At 45.0% G+C, this 23,318-nt stretch overlaps 1 protein-coding gene across 2 annotated transcripts in view; it reads left to right on the top strand.

Moving 5' to 3' along the window:
• DUSP12 (dual specificity phosphatase 12) overlaps positions 1–22,986 on the top strand; it is a 28,299-nt gene extending 5,313 nt beyond the window's left edge. The window contains exons 1-6 of one of the 2 annotated variants that reach the window (XM_053298096.1): positions 4,690–5,015; positions 7,324–7,437; positions 7,559–7,677; positions 11,607–11,703; positions 14,179–14,374; positions 18,871–22,986. In XM_053298096.1, the coding sequence (XP_053154071.1) occupies positions 4,735–5,015; positions 7,324–7,437; positions 7,559–7,677; positions 11,607–11,703; positions 14,179–14,374; positions 18,871–19,032 (969 nt within the window). In that variant the 5' untranslated portion in view covers positions 4,690–4,734 and the 3' untranslated portion in view covers positions 19,033–22,986. Of the gene's footprint in view, positions 1–4,689; positions 5,016–7,323; positions 7,438–7,558; positions 7,678–11,606; positions 11,704–14,178; positions 14,375–18,870 lie in introns of those variants that run through there. The other variant, XM_053298097.1, reaches the window with a different exon arrangement.
• The last annotated feature ends 332 nt before the right edge of the window (positions 22,987–23,318 follow it).

Below are 23,318 nucleotides of genomic sequence, written 5' to 3'. Positions count from 1 at the left end.
TCCTATATTGGTGTTGCTAGATCATGTGCAGATGTGGACTTAAGTTTTGAGTTCTCAAATTTACAGAAAAGTTTTAATGTATCTGAGTTAGTCTGTGGGAATTGTTTGGGATTGTGACTTCAGTATCTCGCTTTCCAGAACCTCCCATTCTTTTTCTTTCTAATCTTTAAAAAGGGAAAATGTTGTCCTTATCTTTAAAAAGGAGGGAAATGAGAAGCCAGGAAACTGGAGACCCATCAGCTTGTCATCGATACCTGGAAAGGTCCTAACAGATTATTAAGCCATCTGTCTGTGAGCAAATAGAAAAGAATCTGGTGACATGTAAGGAGTCACTAGCACAGATTTATCAAGAACAAGTCATGCCAGATTAATCTCATCTCCGTTTCTGAGAGAGTTACTAGTTTGATAGATCATGGGACTGCTGTGGACATAGAATATCTTGATCTCAGCCAATCATTTAACTGATTCTCCCACAATATCATTGTTGACAGGATGGTGCTGATTGACTGTGGCTGCAGTCCCAGGGGTACAGATCTGACCTCTCCCCCAAGCATTTTAGGTGACCCTTCCCTCATTTTACAGAACTCCTAGAAAATATATCCCCCTCCCAAAAAAAGCCTGTCTTCCCCCCCACACACACAAATTGAGGAGTTGCTCCTCAAAGCATTACTTCTGTCTATACCCCTGTGCAATCCTATACACACTTATCTGGGAATAAGCTCCATTGAACACAATGGGACATGCAATCCTGTGCATGGTTCTTAGTAAATATTCATAGGCTTGCTATGCATGTTGAAAGTCAAGTTAGTCATGATTTAGATGAGCAGGCAGCCACACAAAGTCATGGTGAAAGACTGAGCTATACATTCTGGATGCATACTCAACAAGTTCTCTTGGCAGTTTAACTACCCCCTAACATCATTTAGCTACCTTATATTCACTATCAGAGTGGTTTAGAAAGTGTAAGGCTGTAACTCCAACTTTCACTGACTGGAGAAGAAGTCCAACTGAAACGTGTTTAGAATTGTGTGTTTTTCAGAAGTGAACCTTTTCACCCTTTCTTTGAATGCTTAAGGATACATCCTTTGGATAACTGGACCCCAACTAGACATGATTAAATAAATGTGTGTTTTCATGTTAGTTAGTTAGTTAGTTCGTTCATTCGTTAAGGAAGCAAACAGAGAGAGAGAGAAGAGGAAGAGATCACAGAATGCCCAACTGTAAAGAGAGCATTAGGCAAAAGTGTCATAGAGACAGAGAAATAGTTCTTCTTTTGAGAATCTATGAGGAAAGGCACATCTGGAACATTTTGTTTATATTCATTCATTCATTCATTCATTCATTCATTCATTCATTCAATTTCTATACCACCCGGGTTTACCCAAACTGCTGGAAATTCCACTGATGAAAATAGAGACATGTCTGTGAATATGTGAATGACCAAGCAAGCTAAGGAGGTGTGATGTGCAAAGCGTAGAGGCAATACCGTTCTGACTACAAGTATGCCACAAATGGAAAGCAAGTAATAAAGTGTGCACAGAGTACTTTATTCCAGATTACGAAAGCAGGTGGGCCAAGAGGTTAGCCACCTAAGGTCAAAAAGGATGAGTTCACAATAGCAATCGAGAACAACTAGCATAATCATGATCACCGAGAATGCATTTTTTGAGAAGAGAAAAGGGGGAGTCTGAGAAGGGCCTTGGCAATACTGTGCAGATATGTCAAATGAAGTAACATAAAATGGAGGTGAGCGATTTTAGGTTAAAGAAGACTATGGGTACAAGACCTAATGGTTACAAAGTTTGGTTGTACATCAAAAGATTTTGAATTGGTAAGAAATATAAAACTGTAGAAATGTCTTCCTGGAGCATTTGAGAGGGCAAAGACCTAGCCTTGGCTTAGGCTTGGATGCATTTTTAAAGAGTTTGTCATTTTTGCTCTAGCTTGTGCAGTTGTGACTGGGATCAAGAAAGACACACACACACACCAATTCCAACTGCTTTTTCGAGGGCAACAAGGATTGCTACAGATAGAGTGTTTTGTTGTCACTTCCCCTTTGGATGACTGGGGGAGTGGGGAGGGCAGTGCAGTTACACTGTCAAGAACTGACTGATTTGGAGTGAAGAGGGAATTTCCTCCCAGCTCAGATTTGGTCTGTTTGTGCCTTTCTCTGCAGCACATGTCCATCACCTTAAGTGGTGCAGCGGGGAAATGCTTGACTAATGATCAGAAGGTTGTCGATTCAAATCCCCGCTGGTACTATATTGGGCAGCAGAGATATAGGAAGATGTTGAAAGGCATCATCTCATACTGCGCAGGAGGAGGCAATGGTAAACCCCTCCTGTATTCTACCAAAGACAACCACAGGGCTCTGTGGGCACAAGGAGTTGAAATAGACTTGCCTGCAGCAGATGGTTTACCACCCTTGCATGAGTCATGGAGAGTGAATGTTCTGAAAGCTTTTTGGTTATATATCTGCTTTAGGAACACTATGTGTTGATAGGTGGGTGTAGGGAGTTGGATCTTCTGGGTCCTTCCAATTTGATTATTTTGATTGCCTGAGTGATTTTGCAGAGAGAACCAGAGGGTTCTGTAGAAGCTGACATGGACCTGGTGCAGGCGTTTACCTGGGTTGCAACAATCTTTGCATGGTGGAGGAGCAGGTGTGCATTTTTTGAGGAGGGAAAAAATGCACAACGTGATCAGCTCCTGTATCAAATGTTAGTTATGTATAATGTGAGATACACTTTTGCGCCATGTGAGTAAAGAATGTTGCCATCTAGGTATGTGTTAGAGTGGAGTCATGGAGATCAAATGTATATCTTCACTTATTATCACATTTGTATCCAGCCCTTCCCCACAAGGACTGCCAAGAGCCCAAGGCCTAGAAGTAGGAACCCTCAGCTCTGTGTTCAGCTGCCCCCTGTGGTGGGGACAGTACCCCACTACTGCAGCTTGGAGCATCTTCTAGGTCAACAAGCAATATGTTCAAGCTCAGGATTGGCTGTACCCACCCCGGTCTTCCAATCGGATGGGCTACAAAGGACTTCCTGTTTGGGCTTGGACTGTCACTTGCCAGCTCAACAGCGTTCTTCCAGGCTCTGGTCTGGTGTGTCTTATCTCTGACTCCCACTCCCAGCTCTCCTCTGATGGCTGCCTTTGATGGCTCAGCGCTGATAATACATGGGCCCGCCATGGATGGATGTCCCTGCAATATACACCTACCCTATGGGGCCCCATGGAAGTCCCATTGAGTTCAGTGAGACTTACTTCCAAGTTAGCAGGCTTACTTAATATTATAGTGGTGTATTGGGGTGGGACTAGACTAGAGTTGGTGTGGTTTGTGGGGTGGGAAAGGGGGATCCTGGGAGTGTCCTTGCTCTTGTTCCTTCAACAGTAGCCTGACTGGCAGAAATTCAGCATCTTTCCTGAACATGGAGAAATGATAGGGAAAATAAACCGTGTACTGATTGTCAACACACATATTATACACATTCAAGAACAAAAGAGAAACACTTCTTTGTAGTAATACAACAGACATAACCACAGACACAGACAGAGAAAATGGTGGGAGAAGCAATGTCACTAGTTGAAAAGGATTTTTGAGATCACAGGTTGAGTGGGAGCCGACAGTCTAATGGAGAAGTTGGCGGGTGGTGTGTGTATGCGTTGAGATCTGAAGAACTAGGGATGCGATCTAAGCGTGCTCCACCCACACATATTAACATAGGAAACTGCCATATACTGAGTCAGACCACTGGTCTTTGTAGCTCAGTATTGTCTTCACAGACTGGCAGCAGCTTCTCCATGGTTGCACGCAGGAATCTCTCTCAGCCCTATAATTGTGCTTTGGCAACGTACTGTATGCTTTGGTAGTTTGTTGGTTCAATAAAAAAATCTTGTCCTATCAAAAAAATAAATAAAAAAATCTTGTCCTATCTTGGAGAAACCAGGGAGGGAACTTGAAACCTTCTGCTCTTCCCAGAGTGGCTTCATCCGAGGGGAATATCTTGCAGTGCTCACACATCAAGTCTCCCATTCATATGCAACCAGGGCAGACCCTGCTTAGCTATGGGGACAAGGCATGCTTGCTACCACAAGAAACGAGAGGTCATTTGAATTTTTCTTCGGTTCGGCTTAGTTTTCATTCTGTGCCTGTTGAACCTGTTCAATAAGCCTGTACACCGACATACGTTTGCCGTATTTTGTCAGTCCACATTGTGTGTGTTAGGTTAGCGGAGAGGACTTCCAGCGGCATGTAATGCGCCATGCATTTTAGCTGCTGTATATATCTGTGGTTTATGCAGGAAGCCCGAGTCACCTTACTCGAACAAATGATGGTGCGATTTCCTGACACTAGCACATTCCGAATTCCTGTGCCTATTTTTCTCTATGACGCTTTCCTGACACTTTGTTCCAAAACTGCTGCATTGAGTGGCATGCCCACCATAGGTGGAAGTGTTATCGATTTGCCTACCTGCCCTTCCAACAGAATTGCACACAAGATATCACACTTTATTTATATCTATGTAAACAGCTTTCGAAGAACTTTTGTTGAGAAGCGGTATATAAATATCCGTCGTATTCGTACCAGAAACTGAATTGCCACTCTAGTTTTTTCCTATCTCTATACACTCGTTTTTATACGTTGGGAGGCTGAGCTCGCATCGCGCTTGCGTGGAAGGAAGAGTGGGCGGGGTGAGAGAAGAGCGGCGGCCTCGCGGTGTCGTCGCCATGGTGCCGGTGCTGCCGGGCCTCTACCTGGGTGGCCGTGCTGATCTTGGCGCGCCAGAGGATGCGCCGGCTTCGGGGGCTAGTGGCGGGGCTGTCGCTGTCACGGCGCTGCTGTCCGTGGACTCGGAGCCACCCGATGGCGCCGCTACTGCGGGGCTCGAGGAGGTGCGGCACGTCCAGGCGCTGGATCAGCCCGAGAGCGACCTGCTGAGCCACCTGGACGGCTGCGCCGCCTTCATCAGCCGCGCCCGGGAACGGGGCGGAGCCGCTCTGGTGCGCTGGTGAGAGCCGGAGGGAGGGGGAGGAATCCGGGAATAGCCCCAGCCCTGATCACTGCGTTAGTAGCCTGCAGTAAGTCGAGGCTCCGCCACGGGCACCAATGACGAGGGGCGCTCGCTGCTGTGGATGGAAGAGGCAGCGCTCCGATTCTCCTGCGGGTATAGTCTTCCCCAGTTCTTTCTGAGACGGCCATCCTGCTGTGTGTGAGTTACACTGCCATTCTGAGTGTGCCTCCATACGAAAATCACCACCACCACCACCTGCATCTAGAAAACTGGCATGTCAAGGGGAAGGCTAATGTAGATCCATACTTACATGAAAGGAATTTTTGCGGGGTGTGGATGGAGGAGGATTCTAGGACCTGCAACTCATCTGAAGAGGTGCAGTCCAGACACAGCCACTTAGGAGACTATAGAATGTTTAAAAAGACGTCCTCAAAATATCTACAAAGCAGGGACAGTGATCTGTTAGGACAGGTAACAAAACATATGAGTAGCTGGAGCATATTTTGTAGTGTCTGCCCATGTTGCTTGCAGCCGCTGCTATACGCTTTTTGGAAGGGAGATGCAGGAAATTCATATTTTTGCCACGTTAATCTATTTTGATTGACCCCTTTCCTAACATGTTTGGGCTGAATTTTTACCATCCAATCATTTGTAGACATTCTCAAATCTTGGGATTTCAACCCAAGATCCCAGAGACTTGGGATAGGGCGGTATTAAACGAAAGTAAATAAAATAAAGAATACGATCCAGATAATACTGTTCTATTCAGAACAGTTGTTGCAACTATGTAAATAGGTATTGATTATTTTCTTTTTGCTGATTGATGACTGAAGTAAAGTTTGAATAGAGTAGTAGGATAGAGTAGTAGTAGTAGTAGTAGTAGTAGTAGAGCCAGCGTGGTGTAGTGGTTAGAGTGCTTGACTAGAACCAGGGAGACCCGAGTTCAAATCCCCATTCAACCATGATACTTGCTGGGTGACTCTGGGCCAGTCACTTTTCTCTCAGCCTAACCTACTCCACAGGGCTGTTGTGAGGAGAAACTCAAGTATGTAGTACACCGCTCTGGGCTCCTTGGAGGAAGAGCGGGATATAAATGTTGATAATAATAATAGTATATATTTCTGTGTCAGTATGGTTATAGAGGCATGGTTGTGCATCTATATTTAAGGTGAAGACAAGTCTGTTTTCTCATTCATTTTTCCTTCAACTTTTTCATTCTTTAGTGGCCATAACATCTACACCCCTTACTGAATTTGTTTGAAATTTGGCAGCACCAGCTAGTCAAACAATCATTACACTTTCCCCCACATTTTGTGAAAATGTTTTTTTTTCTTTAAAACCCAGGTTTGGCGGTTTAACATTTTTCATATGCAAGCAACCCACAGTCAGAATGATTTTATATACCCTCCTTGGTTTTTCTCAGCTTTCTTTTTGAAGAATTCTTGCTCTTCTTGTTCAAGAAGAGGAAGACCTTTCCCCCCTCCTCACCACTGAGATACATCAGCTCTGCCTTCCTGCTTGTTAAATGTCCTCTGAGTCTAGAAACATTCCACTCCATTGACTTACATGGGGAGGCAGTTTTAGGGTGTGTGTTTTTGGCCCTCGTAGGTATTTTCCCCCTCTGTATTTTGTGAAACCGTTGTTTCCGTACTCTGCTTACCCTGTTGGTACCTCCCTGTCGCCTGCAAGTGCTCTGGTTATGTGTCTATAAAGATCGAAACATTTTCAATTCTTTCAGAAGTGGATATAAGATGGGTTTTGTCTTTTCATTATTACCTTTTATGTATGCTTGTATTTTGGTGTGGACAAATAACTCAGCACATGGATTATTCCAATACTTGAGAATACTCTGTTCAACTTTCTGCCCACAGCAAAGATAGCTCACTATACAGGAATTTCTAATGATCACAGTGTATAGGATGTGATTATTTAATGTATGCCTGTGGAACTTATTTATGCAGATAAGACTCCTGATATGAAACTGAAAGAGGAAGGTAAATTCTGGATAGATGGAGTGTATATAGGTTGAAAAACTATAGCAGAATATAGAAAGCGTATATTGGTTATATAGCCAATTGAAAATTAGCACTATAGATTGGAATTTCCTTTCCCCCACATCCCAATTTAGAGTTAAAGTAGCACTCACCTTATGTATTGTTAAACTGAAAGTTTCTAAAATAATTCTATTCTGTTTTCTGACTCCAAATATAAATGCATTGTCGAAGTGACATGAACATCAAATTTGAAAGGAATGAAATGTCTTTATTTTGTGACTGTGTTTCATTGATGTCTCTTTGTTTTTCAGTCAAGCTGGTGTCAGCCGAAGTGTTGCTGTTGTGACTGCTTATTTAATGAAAACCAATAACCTCTCTTTTGAAGAGGCCTATACCTTTGTCCAGGCCATCAAACCTGATGCCAAGTGCGTGGCTTTCCTTGGTAACAGTTGATCCTTCTCCTCATGAGGACTAGAATGCTTTCCCTGTCTCTTAGGGCTTGTTCTCCACCACTTAGGGCTTGTTTAAATTTCTCTGTTGTTGCAGAATGAATGAAGGTTTTGAATGGCAACTGAAACTGTATGAAAAAATGGGCTGTGAAGTTGATGTAACCAGTGCCATTTACAAACAGTATCGTTTGCAAAAGGTTACAGAGAAATATCCTGGTAAGTAAAAGGAAAGTTTTTCCGGATCCCTGTCAGGTCGAATTTGTATATACAGGAGGACCTCATTAATCGCGGGTCCAGTACTCATGATTTCATATATCCACGGTCGGGGTAATTAGCACCCAACCTTGGTATACACGGGGGAGGGGGATGGTTAAACCCATGTTTTTGTGGGTCGGGGTGGCTGGAATGGCCACCATTTTGTGTTTGGGAGCCATTTTATGGCTTCTTTACTTAGAAAGATGGGGGGGCATGATTTTTTGACACTGTGGGTGCCTCTGGAGTACAGTAAGGCACTTCTGTGTGTCCTTTTTAGGTGATTTGGGGAGGAAAAGGGGGGGTCTACTATTTTCAGCTGATTTTTGGTGCCATGAGTGCCTCTGGAGTGCAGCACAAATCTCCTGGGGGCGATTTGGGGAGGAAAATGGGGAAACTATTTTCAGCACCATGGGTGCCTCTGGAGCTGTTGTTGTTTATTTATGATCTTAGATCAAATATCAATATACACAGAATATACACAGTAAAAAGAGAAAACAATAATGGAAACAAAGTCTAAAATGTCATCAAATATATAAAATCAGGAATCTTTGACAGTAACCGATTGCTGTGCTCTAGCTTCTCTTAGTTTGGTCAATGTATAACTGCGGGGAGCACTGCGGGGCTCTTTGGGGGTGATTTGGTGGTGGTGAAACTATTTTTGGCCAATTTTTGGTGGTGCGGTGACCTAACTCTCCAATTTCCCATAACACTAATGCCCCGTTATTCACAGATTCGTTATCCATGCCCCCACCCCACCCCACCCCGGCGGATCGGAACCCCTGCGAATAACAGGGTTCTCCTTTATGGCAAATTCTAGTTCAGTTATTCATATGGGGACTGGCTCCATTAAACCGTAACCAAATTAGTGTTTTGTGGGTGTGTTTGTTTTGTGTTTTGCTATGATTTGCCAACTGAAACTGGCAGTAAACAAGAATGTATGATAAGAAGTACTTCTCTTCCAAAACCTGAACTGTGTTGTATGTATACTAATAAATGAAGCTTGCATTCTGAAAGCATGGGTATGTGTTATTGAATATGACTGGATTCCCCAGTTAAAAACCACACTACATGTAAGACCCTGTGAGAGCAGCTCCACTCTTAATTTTCCCTGCTCCTCCCCTTTCCCTCCTGGCAAAAAATAGTCTCTGGAGAAGAGACGATAAACTATGCAGACAAACAGCAGCTGCTGCTTCCCTGTGTGTGCAATTTCTGTCCATTCCAGCTTTCTCTGCCTGTTGGTGGGGGTGGGGTGCCCTCAGAATCCAATAAGCAGACCCGTCACGTGATTGAGCTTCTCGAATGTGATGAATATAACATAAAAGGCCTGGTCAACTGATGCCATAGAATGAGCTGATAGACTGCCACTTTAGTTTGCAGCACGTTGAATATATTTATGATGAATACAGTGAATATATACCACTTTTCAACAAAAAGTTCCCAAAGCAGTTTGCATAGATATAAATAAATAAAATGACTCCCTGTCCCCAAAGGGCTCACAATCTAAAAAAAGAAACATACGATAAACACCAGCAACAGCCACTAGAGTGATGCTGTGCTGGCGATGGATAGGGCCTGTTGCTCACCCCTACTAAATAAAGAGAATCACCACTTTAAAAAATGTGCCTCTTTGCTCAGTTAGCAGGGGAATTGAATTATGTATTTTTGATTTTAATATAGAAATATATAATGTATAAATAAATGCATGCAGTTTTTGAATGCTCCTTGTGTAAAACCCTCCCTTCAAGTAAAATAGAAGAAGAACTCTAGTATACTAGTGAGAGAAGTTTGAGGCAATTGTACTCCTTGCCCCGTGGGGTATTCTGCTTCCAAAGGAGCATTTATAAATTGGCTTCCATACCTGAACTGCAATGTTCCCTCTAAGGCAAGGCTACTCAACTTCGGCCCTCCTGCAGATGTCGGCCTCCAATCCCATAACCCCTAGCTATTGGCCACTATGGCTGGGGATTATGGGAGTTGTAGTTCAGAAACAGCTGGGGGGGGCCCTAAGTTGAGCAGGCTTGCTCTAAGGTGTGCGCACGCGCTCACAAGTTTTTGGATGTCCACTCAGTTAATTTTAGATCCCACTCAGGTTGAATCAGGATGGCCCGATTCTGAATGTACATGTGCACACACTGCCTTGATACTGCTGCCCAGAAAGAAAACTCATTCCACACACACATGAAAAAAATTAGAGAGAACACTGCTAAGTGGCACCAACTGTCCTTCAGTTTTGGGACGCTTCCAGCTTCTCCTATTGCGTGTGTAGACCAGGCTTGAGTCATAGGTATGAAGGGGAAATGGGACTTCCATTCTGCTCCATGTTTGGTTTTGCTTGCAACATAAGGGTGCTGCTCTCCATTATAATGTGCAACAAAAAATGCTAAAAACCCAGGAGATGTATAAATGCCTCATTTTCAGACCTTTCTAGTAATTGAGCTAGCAAACCTTTAGCTTTCTAGCTAGCATTAACTATTGGGGTTTACAGTTGATGCCCCCTGTTTTGATGGAGAGAGCTTGCATAACCAGGATGTCTTGGGCTATGTGTGTGCACCAGATTTCTAACGAATGGGAAGGTATCCTCACAAATTTTATGCCCTTATGAGTAAGTTAGATCAGTAGGCTGGAAAATGTCAGCTTTCAAGTTTCACAGGACACTTCTTCAAGTTGGATGTTAAATTAAAAAAATGTGTGTCTGTAGGGAGGCAGCAGATGTAACTGAAAATCAGATCAAATCTTTATTGTTACGATCATTCGACCAGCAAAACACAAGTACAAAAGCTTTACATAAAAGCGAACTTGGTCAAATAAAGTAATAAACTGTTGAAACATAAAACAGAACCATAACACCCGAGTTCATCCATTACATAAAACAAAAGGGCTCCATGCATTATAATAATCTAAAACTTAATTCAGTATCTGAAAATATGATGTTGGCAAAAAGCATGGTGGAAGCCCCTTCTGCAATGTATGACAGTCTTAAGATGATGATTCAGAAAGCCCTTTGCAGACAAATTAGGTTAGTTTGTGCTCGGTGCAAATGAATTCATGCCTTTGCTAATATAAACATTGTCATGCTTTTCTTCTTCTGCTTTCTGCTGTGTAAGGATCTGCAAGTTGTGTTTAGTGCCAGAGGCCCCAATCAAAGGAGATCAGAATAGCTGCAGACTTTTTTATTTTCAAAGGGATCGTAGCCATGGGCTTTTGCTCAGTATGCTCTAGGACAATCTGACATCTTCTGCACTGGACGAAAACTAACCTAATCTTTGCAGATAATTTGCAAAGAACTTTCTGACTCACCATCTTAAGACTACCAGATATTACATATGAGCCTCTATCAAGCCTTCTACCAGCAACATGTGTTTCTCTCCTCTATCTACTGTTTTTTATGGTTGAACATCCACTCTGAGGACAAATCCTGTAAAATTGGAAGTTACCTCACTACTTTGTAACTTTGAGTTGAACGTAATAAAATCATTATGCTGCTCTAGACTTTTTCTAAGGAACCAGCAAGACTGTCTGCATTTGTTAAGGCTGTTCACATGAACAGCCCTACCTGGGTTTGTGCAACCCTACTGGGGTAGGGCTGCTCGTGTGAAGCACCTGAATCTGAGTAGTCTGAGGTTTCTTCCTGGGCTATGAGCGACCTTATAATGTTGAAAGATTCACATAGTCTCATAAATTTAAAGATGCAGAAAATCACCACCTGAGGTAACTTACAGCACTGAGTTGGCAGCACTGTAGTTACCTCAGAGAGTCTTCTGAGGAAAGTAAGAATTCTCCTTGGGAGGTTTCAGCTGCAGCCGTTCCTTTGTGGCACTGTGGCAAAAGCAGAGTATATTAAATGTCTCATGATAATTGTTCGTAAGTTCAGTGTTGCATTCTCTTTTCAGAGCTACGGAACTTGCCACAAGATGTATTTGCAGCTGATCCAAATTCTGTACATCAGACTTCGTTTTGTGAAGTTCTGTACAGGTGCAGGAAGTGCAGGTATGGGGCTCCACAAATACGAACTGGATTTACATTTGTTTCTTGTTTTGATTGCTTTCTGAGGTGATGGGGGAAGGTTCAGTCTTATGAGCAGAGTATCCCACGTCACTGCTTGCTAAGAGGAAGGAATGGATATCTCTGGTGCTTTGTTGCTGTCATTGATGTTGGCTAGATGAACCATTGGGCTTGAATGATTTAACACTTCTTACAAGAAAAACAGTATTTTCAGAACAGAAATACCATCTGAACTGTCAATAAAAAGGAATCCCCTCCCCCCACCCTTTGCTTTATCTTTTTTGCTTAATGAGAAATTAAATCACTTACAGATTTGGAACTTAAGGTCCAGGAAGAAGTTCATTGATTTCAGAAAAGCTACATCTGATGATCACATTCTGCTTGCACTAAAACAACTGGTTTTACTGATGTTGAAATGCTGTTATTGATTTGGTCAGGGATTTGATGGTGTCTCCCTACCCACAATGTGGAAGCAAAAAGAATTATTTGGAATTTCTAGATTTTGGTTGCGCAAAAGGGTTTTGTCTTGGAATTTGCCTGGGAATTGGACAGTGTTCCCTCTAACAGGGATTCCCAGATGTTGTTGACTACAACTCTCAGAATCCCCAGCTGCAATGGCTTTTGCTTGGGGATTATGGGAGTTGTAGAGAACAACAGCTAGGAATCCCTGTTAGAGGGAATGCTGGAATTGGACGATAACAGGACATTTAAGCCTTTCAGATCCAGTTACTACTCTGGATCTAGTGTTGCTACCCACTATTCTATTCATCTGCTTGCTTCATGAAAATAGATGTAACTTTTGAGCTACCTGGAAACAGCATAATAACAGGTCCTTAGTTCTGCAGAAGATGTGATAAGCCTCTCTTGCAAGTGTACCACTTCAGAGTGAAACGGGAGGGGGAAGCTTGCATCACAGAGTATTCCATTAAAAAAATAAAATTAAAAAGCATGTTGGGGAGAAGGATTCCACACCGGCCTTCTTTCTGACAAGCTAGACTTGATTTCAAGTGCATCTTTTTTTCCTTGTGGGTTTTTTCATCATGCAGTTTGAAGTGCAATCCAGATATAGATTTGCTACTTTATCTGCTGTTTGTAGGAACTAGGTCAGTTTCCCAGACACAATACAACAAACTGATTCCTGGTTTGAAGGCTCACAGTATAAAGAATAACAGAGAACAGGGAAGTTGTAGTCCTCTGCAACAAGATGTAGTGACAGACAACAGCCTGGATGGCTTTAAAAGGGGCTTGGGGGACAGGTCTATCAGTGGCTACTAGTCTGAGGGCTATAGGCCACCTGCAGCCTCAGAGGCAAGATGCCTCTAAATTATTTATATATTTGATTGATTGATTGATTGATTGATTTGATTTTTATACCGCCCTAAATACCAGTTCCAGGGGAGCAACAGCAATGAGAGAGGGCATGCCCACAGGCTAGAGCTGAGGGCTTCTCAGAAGCATCTGGTGGGCCACTGTATGAAACAGGATGCTGGACTAGTTAGGCCTTGGGCCTGATCCAGCAGGGCTGTTCTTATGGATTCATAAGAAGTTGGATTCATGCCCCCGCCCCTCTCCCTTTCTTGCTTATTCTGTCAAAATTCCAGTGCTCAGGTCATTGTAGTAGAGGATTTTGGCAAATGGATGGACATATTGGTGAAAGGAAGGCTGCAAGCATAACGTCAGGCGCTTCTGTGATTGGAAGACTCGGGTGCCTAAGCTTCCCAATCATGGAATCCTCTGCCATCATGCACAGCATTCACTGCTTCGGATGAAGGCTGTAAGTGTGAGCACTGTGGGAGGGGAGTGACCAAAATGACTGACACACCTCCTAGGCAGGCAGGATTTTTGTTCCTGCTCTGGACAGTGTCCGTGAGTACACTATCTTTTAACTATAATGTCTGAATGAGGCTAAGGATGCAGGAAAAACTGGAGATCCAGTTGTCGAATCTTCCTTCATGCATTGTGGGCTTGCCCAGCAGTGTCTTTCCTCTGACCCCAAGGAACCATCCAGCTATCCTGCTGTTGGAATACATGGGAATTCCAGGAAGGCCATGCCATTTTGATTAGGAGAGTTGACTTAGTGGCCAAGAGGCTGGTTTTACAAGGATATAAGCCTGGTTTTGCCCTTAATATGTGGACTGAAGAACTTTGAATCGTGGCAGTGCCAAAGCGTATTATATACAAAAGAAGAACACTTGCCTTGGGATTTGGAACTTAAAATTGGACCTTTTGTCTCTGTTCTTTGTTGGTGGTTTTCTGCATACCTTGTAGTTATTGATGATGGATTTAGATCTGGTGTGTTTTTGTTTCATACTGTGTATTTTCTCTGTGTCTAATTTCAAATGTTTTAATTAAAACAACATGCAAGATAGCATATAAGATTAATCTTTGCTACTGGCATAGGACATTACTATTGGAAACTTTCCCAAGTCATTTTGTTGTCTTTTGCTCCTGGGAGGACAGGCGTCTGCTCTTTCGAAGTTCAAGCATTTTAACTCACGATGAAGGCAAGGGACCTGCTGCTTTTGCTCACAAGAGGCTTCTGGAACCTGCCAAAACTGGAACGCTTTACTGTGATGTTCGACCCAATTGCACGTCTTACTTCATAGAGCCTGTCCAGTGGATGGAGCCAGCACTGTTAGGAGTGATGGAAGGACAGGTGAGGGAAGTGCACATCTACACATTTATTTATTTATTTTATTTATATACCGCCCTTCCAAAATGGCTCAGGGCGGTTTACAATTAAAACAAACCACTAAAACAACAAAGAGCTAAAAACAAATTAAAAACAATATAACAACAATTAACAATTTAAAAACATTTTAAAACAACAATTAAATAATTACAGTGATTAAAAGCCCCAAAATCGGGTTAGAATATTAAAACAAATTTTAAAACCCTGGAAAGCCAGGCCAAACAAATACATTTTAAGGGCTCTCCTGAAGGCTAATAGAGAATTCAAATTGCAGATTTCTGCAGGGAGCGCATTCCACAGCCCCGAAGCAGCTATAGAGAAGGCCCGCCTCTGAGTTGCCACCAGACGAGCAGGTGGTAACTCGAGACGGACCTCCTCAGATGACCTTAATGTGTGGTGGGGATCCGCAGAAGAAGGCGCTCTCTAAGGTAACTCAGGCCTAAGCCGTTCAGGGCTTTAAAGGTAATAACCAGCACTTTGTATTTTGCTCAGAAACATATCGGCAATTGTTTCAAAATAGGCGTAATATGGTCTCTCCGGGTTGCCCCAGAGACCAATCTGGCTGCCGCATTCTGACCTAATTGAAGTTTCCGAACTACATACAAAGGCAGCCCCACGTAGAGCGCATTGCAATAGTCAAGCCAGGAAGTTATCAGCTGGTGCACCACCGTTTTGAGGTAATCCTCCTCAAGGAATGGGTGCAGCTGTAGAATCAGCCAAAGCTGATAGAAAGCACTCCTGGCCATGGCCTCCACCTGAGAAACCAGGGTGAGGCCTGGGTCCAGGAGTACTCCCAAGCTGCGCACCTGCTCCTTCTGGGGGCGTGTAACCCCATCCAGCACAGGAAGATCTAACTCACTCCTCAGATTCTGAGCCCCCACAATGAGCACCTCCGTCTTGCCTGGATTCAGCTTCAATTTGTTATCCCTCATCCAGCCCATTACTGCCTGTAGGCAGGCATTTAGAGAATGAGTGCCATTTCCTGAAGATGAAAGGGAGAAGTAGATTTGGGTGTCATCAGCATACTGATAACACCCAGCACCAAATCTCCTGATGACCTCACCCAGAGGTTTCATGTAGATATTTAAAAGCATTGGTGACAGAATGGAGCCCTGAGGGACTCCATATAACAGCTCCTGCTCTGAGGAGCGACTGTCACCAAGCTCCACCATCTGGGATCTACCTGAGAGATAGGAACGGAACCACTGCAGAGCAGTGCCCCCTATTCCCAACTCCTCCAGATGACCCAGAAGGATACCATGGTCGATGGTATCAAATGCCGCCGAGAGATCCAAAAGGACCAACAGAGTCACACTCCTTCTGTCAATTCCCTAGTAAAGGTCATCCATCAGGCCGACCAAGGCTGTCTCAACCCCATAGCCCGTTCTAAAGCCAGTTTGAAATGGGTCTAGATAATGAGTTTCCTCCAAAACTGCCTGGAGCTGGTTAGACACCACCCTCTCGATTACCTTGCCCAGCCAAGGGAGATTGGAAGCAGCCAGGTTGGGCAAAGATCCGGAGAACAAGTGGTAGGCTGTACTGCTCCAAGCAGCTTGTCCACGTCATCAGAAGTCACAGATTGAAACTGATCCAACCTAACACTGCAAGAGGGATTGCTGGATACCTCCCTCACAGACCCTGCAGAAATAGTGGAGTCTAAGTCGGCCCGAATACAGGAGATTTTATCCGTAAAGAACCTACTAAAGGCGTCACAGCAGAGTATCTCAGCGAGCTGATTTGAGGCAGAAGGAGCAGAAATTATACTCCTCACCACCTGGGATAACTCTGCCGTACGCGAACCCGCAGACGCAATGCGCGCTGACCAAAAACGCTTTTTTGCTACGTGCACTGCCATTGCGTAGGTCTTCAAATGGATTCTATGCTGCATCCTGTCAGATTCGAGCCGATTTCTCCTCCACTTGCGTTCCAGTCGCCTACCAAGCCGCTTCATCCCCCGCAACTCCTCGGAATACCAGGGGGCCATCTTAGAAGCAGGCCTGGAGGGACACTTAGAAGCAATAATATCTACTGCCCTGGTGAGTTCTCTATTCCAGGTTCCCACCAGGGCATCGACAGAATCACCAGCCGCACCAACATCAAAACCCTCCAAGGCCTTTTGGAAACCTGCTGGGTCCAGCAGCCTTTTTGGGCAGACGATCCTAATAGGTCCATCACCCCTGCAGGGGTGGATTGTGACCATGATACCAACCTTAACCAGGTAGTGGTCTGTTCATGACAATGGGGTAACCACCGGATCCCCCACCCACGGAACATCCCCCTGATCCGAACAGAAGACCAAATCCAGTGTGTGGCCGGCAACATGAGTTGATTCAAAAATTAATTTGGATAGGTCCATAGTTGTCATGGCCACTATGAACTCCTGAGCCGCACCAGACAAGCCAGTCCCAAAGCGGATATTGCAGTCCCCCAGCACCAAGAGCCTGCGAGACTTCAACACCAACTCTGCGACCAGCTCCGTCAGCTCAGTTAGGGAGTCAGTTGGGCAGTGGGGTGAACGGTACACCAACAGAATCCCCAATCTATCCCTAGTTCCCAGCCTCAGAAATACACATTCAATATAAGTCAACTGTCTCACAGGGGCCCTGGTAAGGGAGATGGTATTCTTATGGACCACAGCCACTCCACCACCACCCCGCCCACTTCCCCTAACCTGCTACACAACAGAGTAACCTGGAGGGAGAAGCTGGAGTGGCCATACTGGGCCACTCGCCTCCCCCAACCAGGTCTCGGTTATACATGCCAGGTCAGCTCCCTCATCCATGATCAAACCATGAACAATTTCGGTCTTATTTTGAACTGACCTGGCATTACAAAGGAGCAAGGTCAGGCTCTGAGGGTAGTTGGTGCTGCTCCCCAAGGCCTGAGAGTTGTCAGAACAGTTGGAAGCAGAAATAGTTACTAGATTACTAGTTTCTCTTCCCCTGTAACGGCCAGCTGTTCTGCCAGTACCAGTTCTTCTGTTCCCCACCACTACAGCAATAGCTGCCCCAAGGCTGCCAGGCGCACCCCCCCCGCATCATCCCCCTCAGGAGAGCCCAAACACATCTCATCCAATTAGCAGTTGGAAGGTGACCTGGGTAGTTCTTGCATTGCTGAAGACTGGACAGGAACAGGGCTTGCCCACCCTCCAGGCAAACAAGGTGGTCTTCTAGGGTGCCAAGTGAGCAGGGGCGGCAATGGCCTGAGTCACATGTGACCCAGGGTTAGTCTGTGTCCTTTGCCCACATGGACGGGCACTCCCCGTCAGTCACCCTCCCTTCCGCCAGCTCCACCCGTCCCTCCATCTCTCCCTCTACATCCGCCTGCCCCTTTTGCGACAAGTTATGACACAGCAGTGCGCGATATGGCAACATCATTAGAACCCACTGCGAAGGGGTTATAAGGTGGCGAAGGCAGGTTTGAGGGAGTTGGGGAATGCCCACCCACTTGCCCATCCCCTCCTAGTTGCTGCCTCCTTCGGGGCTTCCACCCGCTGCTTTTGCAGCAAGCTATCATTACATTGCCGTGGTGTAGTAACTTTGTCATAATGTGCCGCGAAAGCGGCAGGTGGAGGCGGTGGCCAGGAAGGAGGGCCGGTGACAGGGAGCACATGCTTGTTCGCTTGAAAAGTGCACCCGCATGTGTTGGCGAAAAGGTGAGTGAGCAGGCGGGTGATGGGCACCCAGGTGGGCTTTGCTTGGAGTGCCCCTGAGCCTGGGGCCAACCTTGGACAAGAAACCTAGTTTTATAGTTTCTTACGCTATAATTCCCTGAGTGAAGCAGCCAAGTTTAAGTGTGGTGTACCCAGACTATGGGAAACTTCTATATGGGGCAGCAGTGATATAGGAAGATGCTGAAAGGCATCATCTTATACTGAGTGGGAGGTGGCAATGGTAAAGCCCGCCTTTGTTCTGCCAAAGACAACCACAGGGCTCTCTGGGCGCCAGGAGCCGACACTGACTCCACGGCACAACTTTACCTTTTCTTGAGCCTAATAGGGTGAGCAAGGAGTGGGGTATGTATAGCTTGGATGATGGGGTGAGGAAAGACTGAACTATGTTGGGGAGAGGAGCCAGCCTTCTACATGGTTAATCCTCTCTGCCTTTTGTGATAGGCTTGGTTCCAGGCCAAGCCGGATGAGAAGGGACTAGGCAATGCCTGTGGGAAGGCAAATTTCATCCAGCCCTGTCTCTGCGGTAGAACTGGAGTTGCTCATGAGGAAATCCTCACAAGCTTGTGGTTGTGTGCTGTCTGCAGGAAGTGAGTGGCTAGCTAAGAAGTTTCAGATACTAGGGGACTGTGGGCAATGGAGGCCAGGTTTCATGTTGTTTGAACTGATCAGTGTAATCCTGAGTTTCAGAATAGCTTCTAGTGTTTTGTTCTGAAGCTTCTCTGTTCAGGTAGCGCAAGATGAAGTTGAGCATTGAGAGACCCTTATGTCTCGTTATGTTCTCTTGCAGCTTCTGTGCCCCAAGTGCGCATCAAAGTTGGGCTCCTTCCATTGGCATGGTGAGCAGTGCTCGTGTGGCCATTGGGTGACGCCTGCTTTCCAGATTCACAAGAGCCGTGTGGATGAGGTGAAAGATCTGTCCATTAGGGATCTACAGACTGTAAGAAGGTGACCGCGATGTGTGCGCAGGCCAGACTTTGATGCAAGAAGTCCCAGATGACTGCTTTTTACTAAGTGCCTTACTCTTGTTAGTTATCTCTTTGCTTGGAAAGGGTTATTTTTCTTACAGCTTTGCAGCAAGAGACAAGTCCATTGTGCAGCAGGTTGGCTTAAACTCTGCACTAGAGCATTTCTCTGTTGTGGGTTTTTACAGAAACATCGAACATTGTGAAGAAATATTTTAAAATTAGCTGAACCTGCACAAAGCATCTGTGCGGTAGTGCACTGAGCCTGTGGCATCCCCCCACCTCTCCTCCCACAACTCACTCTCCCCGCCACTACAGCTTGCTCTCTCTGTCTCCCCCCACAACTCTCGCTCCCCCCTCTCGCTGCCCCCCATAATTCGCTTTGCTTGCTCCCCCCCCCCCCCCACAACGTGGCCCTCCTCCCTGGCCCTGCCAGCGGCTGCTCTCCCTAGCCCCGCCAGCCAGCCTGGCAGCAGCTGCCTCCTCAACCCGGGCCCTCTTCTCGGGCCACTGGCCAGCCCGGCATCAGCCGCCACCTCAACCTGGGCCCGCTGCTGCCTGCTCCCGCCTCCTTCCTCCTGAGGCTGGCGTGACTTTGCCTACTGGCCGGGCTTCTCCTGAGGCCAGTAGGGCTTTCTCTCCCTCCCCACCAGGCCGCTTCTCCCTGCCCCTGCCCGCAATTTCTGGCCGGCTTTCAAGCTGGGTCGTCCCCTCCTGCCGCCACCTCCTTTTCCTGGCAGCCCAGCCACCTCCTCACCCCGCCGCCGCCTCCCCTCCGTGGCCGGGACTTGGTTTTCCCCCCAGCCCCAGTCTCCTCTCTCCCTGCCGGCTTCGCCCATCCACTTCCTCAGGGCGGTGGGGCTTTGCCTACCGCCCATCCTCATCCGTTTCCCCTTATTTCCTCTTCCTTTTCTCCTTTCTCCACTGTATCTGGCACTTTCCCCTTATTTCCTCTCTCCTTTCTCCACAGTCCCCAGAGAAAACATCCCAACCACTCTCCCTGTCCTCTGCCTCCCTCTCTGCTTCTCGCATGGCTTCTCTGCCTCTCATTGGCTGGAACGCTGGCCCGGCACGCATCCCCATGCATAGATGGCCAGCATCCAGAGGATTTTTTTAAAATTATGAAGAACAGTTTCGTGTTCAAGTTATCAAGTAACCAGGGAAGCACTACAGCCATTAGTATGCTAAAAGATAGTCTTTTAAGAGGGGATCATGTCATTGCAATATAACAGTGGTTGCGTGGAAATATAGGCCAGGAAGAAAACTCTATTCCTGATGAAGGAATTTTAGAGGATCTTTATTTGCTTTGCAAAAAGCGAGTGTTACAACTGGGGAGAGGATTTTGAGAGTATTTGGTTTGGAAGTCTCTCTCTGGATCTCATCTTCCCAGCTGTCTTGTCAGGATTGATGCTGTGATTTTCCTAGATGATGCTCTTTCTCACAATTGGCTGTAGACTGGATTAAAAATACAAGTGACCAGCAAAGTCACAGGAATTTGGTTGACAAAGAATAATATTTAATTTATTTTTACACATTTTTATACCATCCTATGAACATGTCCCTGGGCATTTCACAATCTAAAAACACGGCAATTAAAACATTAACACAGTTAAAACAGTTTAAAATACAGATGAAAAACTCTAACACAAGACCTGAAAACAATAAACTGAAAGCCTGACGAAACAGGTTTGTCTTCAGATCCTTCTTAAAAACATCCAGAGAAGGGGAGGCTCTAATTTAGTTAGGAAGTGTGTTCCAAATAGTATTGGTTTCTGGATCCTTCACCTTTACTGTGAAATGGTTTGAAATCCTACCCAAACAAGAAATTGTATGCTGTATGTAAATTGTGTATTCAATAAACATAATGAAAGCATGATGTGTCAATTTATGGTGTGCACCAGCAGCAGGTTATTAAATTACAGAGATGCTCACATAATTGAGAACTACAATTGAGCTACAAGAAGATAACAAATGCTAAAGGTGTCTTTGTACAGGTTAACTATTTTAATGGTTTCTCACCGCCTTTATTAGGAGAAGTACCACTTGTCTATCTCAGTTCTTACTCTTGAAGAATTTAGAAATTCCTGCCTTTCAGAGCATAATTTGCATTTTGACTCAGAAGCTGAGAGCCAGTGAAGTAGAATTCTACATATAGTACTACGTTCTGCAGCTTTTCTGTGCTCCTGCAAAATTGCAGCATACACACGGCACTATGCATATGATAGGTTGGTACTAGATCCACTGGTGATTCTGCTAGGGACTAGGCTATTTAAAGATCCCTTCTGACCAAAAATGATGAATGTCAGGTGTGGCACAAATTTGACCTAAACACTGAACCAGAATATTGGAATGTTTTGCAAAACTTTGGGAGATCATACCACTGAAGAAGTTAAACATCCCTTTCCTTCTTGTATGCCAGTGTTAAGAGGCATTCCTATAACATGACTCTTTTGTTTCGTACTGCAAAAATAACCGAACTGAACGTCTCTCTCAGTTATACTATGTGGCTGTGTCTTTAAACCAATGATTCCCCAGCTAGGGTGCATTATTGTGCCAAAAGAGTGTGCCTGAAATGTGCCTTGCAAAATTAAGCCACTATTCTGGAGGGATCCCACCATTCATTCATTCATTCATTCATTTATTTGATTTTCATACCGCCCTTCTAAAATCCCCTGCTAACTGGGCAAAGAGGCACCTTTTACCGTAGTGATTCTCTTTATTTAGCAGGGGGAGAGTAACTGGCCCTGTCCACCCCCAGCACAGTACCTCCAGTGACTGCTGCTGGTGTCTATCTTATGTTTCTTTTTAGATTGTGAGCCCTTTGAGGACAGGGATCCATCTGATTTATTTATTATTTCTCTCTGTAAACCGCCCTGAGCCATTTTTGGAAGGGCGGTATAGAAATTGAATTAATAATAATAATAATAATAATTAATTAATAAAATGGCTCAGGGCGGTTTACAATTAACATATATTCTGAAGGGCAGGGGGAATTTGCCCTTCAGAATATGGAGACCCAGTGCAGCATTGATTTCTAACCCATTACCTCTGCCCAATCATAGTTACCAATAATGGCAATAGTGTCCTCATGCTAAAAGTGGATGGAGTACAGCTGCACCACTGTTCCCTATTGCAGAGTAGAAGCATCCGTGTTCTATCTCTGAGTGGTTGGCAAGAGAGACAGTGTGATGCTGTTAACTAGGGTTAAGCACAGTCATAAGGAAGTTGCCTATCCCCAAGCACTTAGCAAATGCTCTTTTGAAAAACAAAACAGCAGTCCAAATTCTGCTGAACAACAGTAGCGGAAGCTCTTCAAAGGGATTTTGTAGTGTCTGTAGATCTCATGGAAGTGTATCTACATGTTCTCATGCACCACAAATACCTCAGGAATGCTTATGGGGAGCAGCAGTTAATGTAAGGCCCATTTGTTCCAACGTTCTCGTCAAGGATTCCAGAGCTGATGGTTTCAGCTGTAATGCAGAGATTCATATTCACATTTACTCACCCTCTTCTCCAGTTGTCTTTTCATCCGGAACATCCCTATCAGAAACTTTTCTCTGTCTGTGTTAGACATGTACACACAAGAGAGGGAGTATTCTAAACCAAACAAAATGAATGGAAGCAAAAACAAGAGTACAAAACCATGTGGTTGCTTTACTATATAAAATAAATAACATTACAGTATATACAAGGAATTATAATGATAACCAAATAAATGAAAGGACAACAATAAACTTCCTCTGTGTGTGTGTGTGTGCGCGCACGCGCGTGCATGCAGTGAATTGAGAGATGTGTTGCTGTTTGTGAATATACAACTTAATGAAGATGTGGAAAATAGTGCTACACATCTTCAGTCATTTGGCCATTATAAGTGCAATATCTTAAGTATATACTGTGTCATTTTGAGTCCTCTTGTTTAATAAAGCATATTGTGTTCTGTTCTTGGTTTTGTTTTGGTTTATTGTGTTAGAAATGCAGAGGCATGCAAATTTCAAAGGAAGCTGGTACTGTGGGGCTCCTTCTGGGTGAAGCTTCCCAAGCAGGTGATGGCCTCCACTCTCGGCCAGGCACTTCCGGTGTGAGGCCCACTCATGCATGCACAGTGGGGGTTGGTGTTGTGGTTGGGACAGAACCTTGCCCCTCAAAGAAGCTGCTCGGTTCAGAAGCTGAGAAGCCTCTCCCACCACAACTGTGGAGTTACTGCCTCCCATGCAGCTCTTAAAGGTTCTTATCCCCCTGGGTGTCCAAAAATGGCAACCCCAGGCATCTCACA

The sequence above is a fragment of the Hemicordylus capensis genome, chromosome 2 (genome assembly GCF_027244095.1).
Source record: "Hemicordylus capensis ecotype Gifberg chromosome 2, rHemCap1.1.pri, whole genome shotgun sequence".
Lineage (NCBI taxonomy): Eukaryota > Metazoa > Chordata > Lepidosauria > Squamata > Cordylidae > Hemicordylus > Hemicordylus capensis.
The sequence above is the reverse complement of the archived record's forward strand: the minus strand, read 5'-3'. Positions and strand labels throughout refer to the sequence as shown.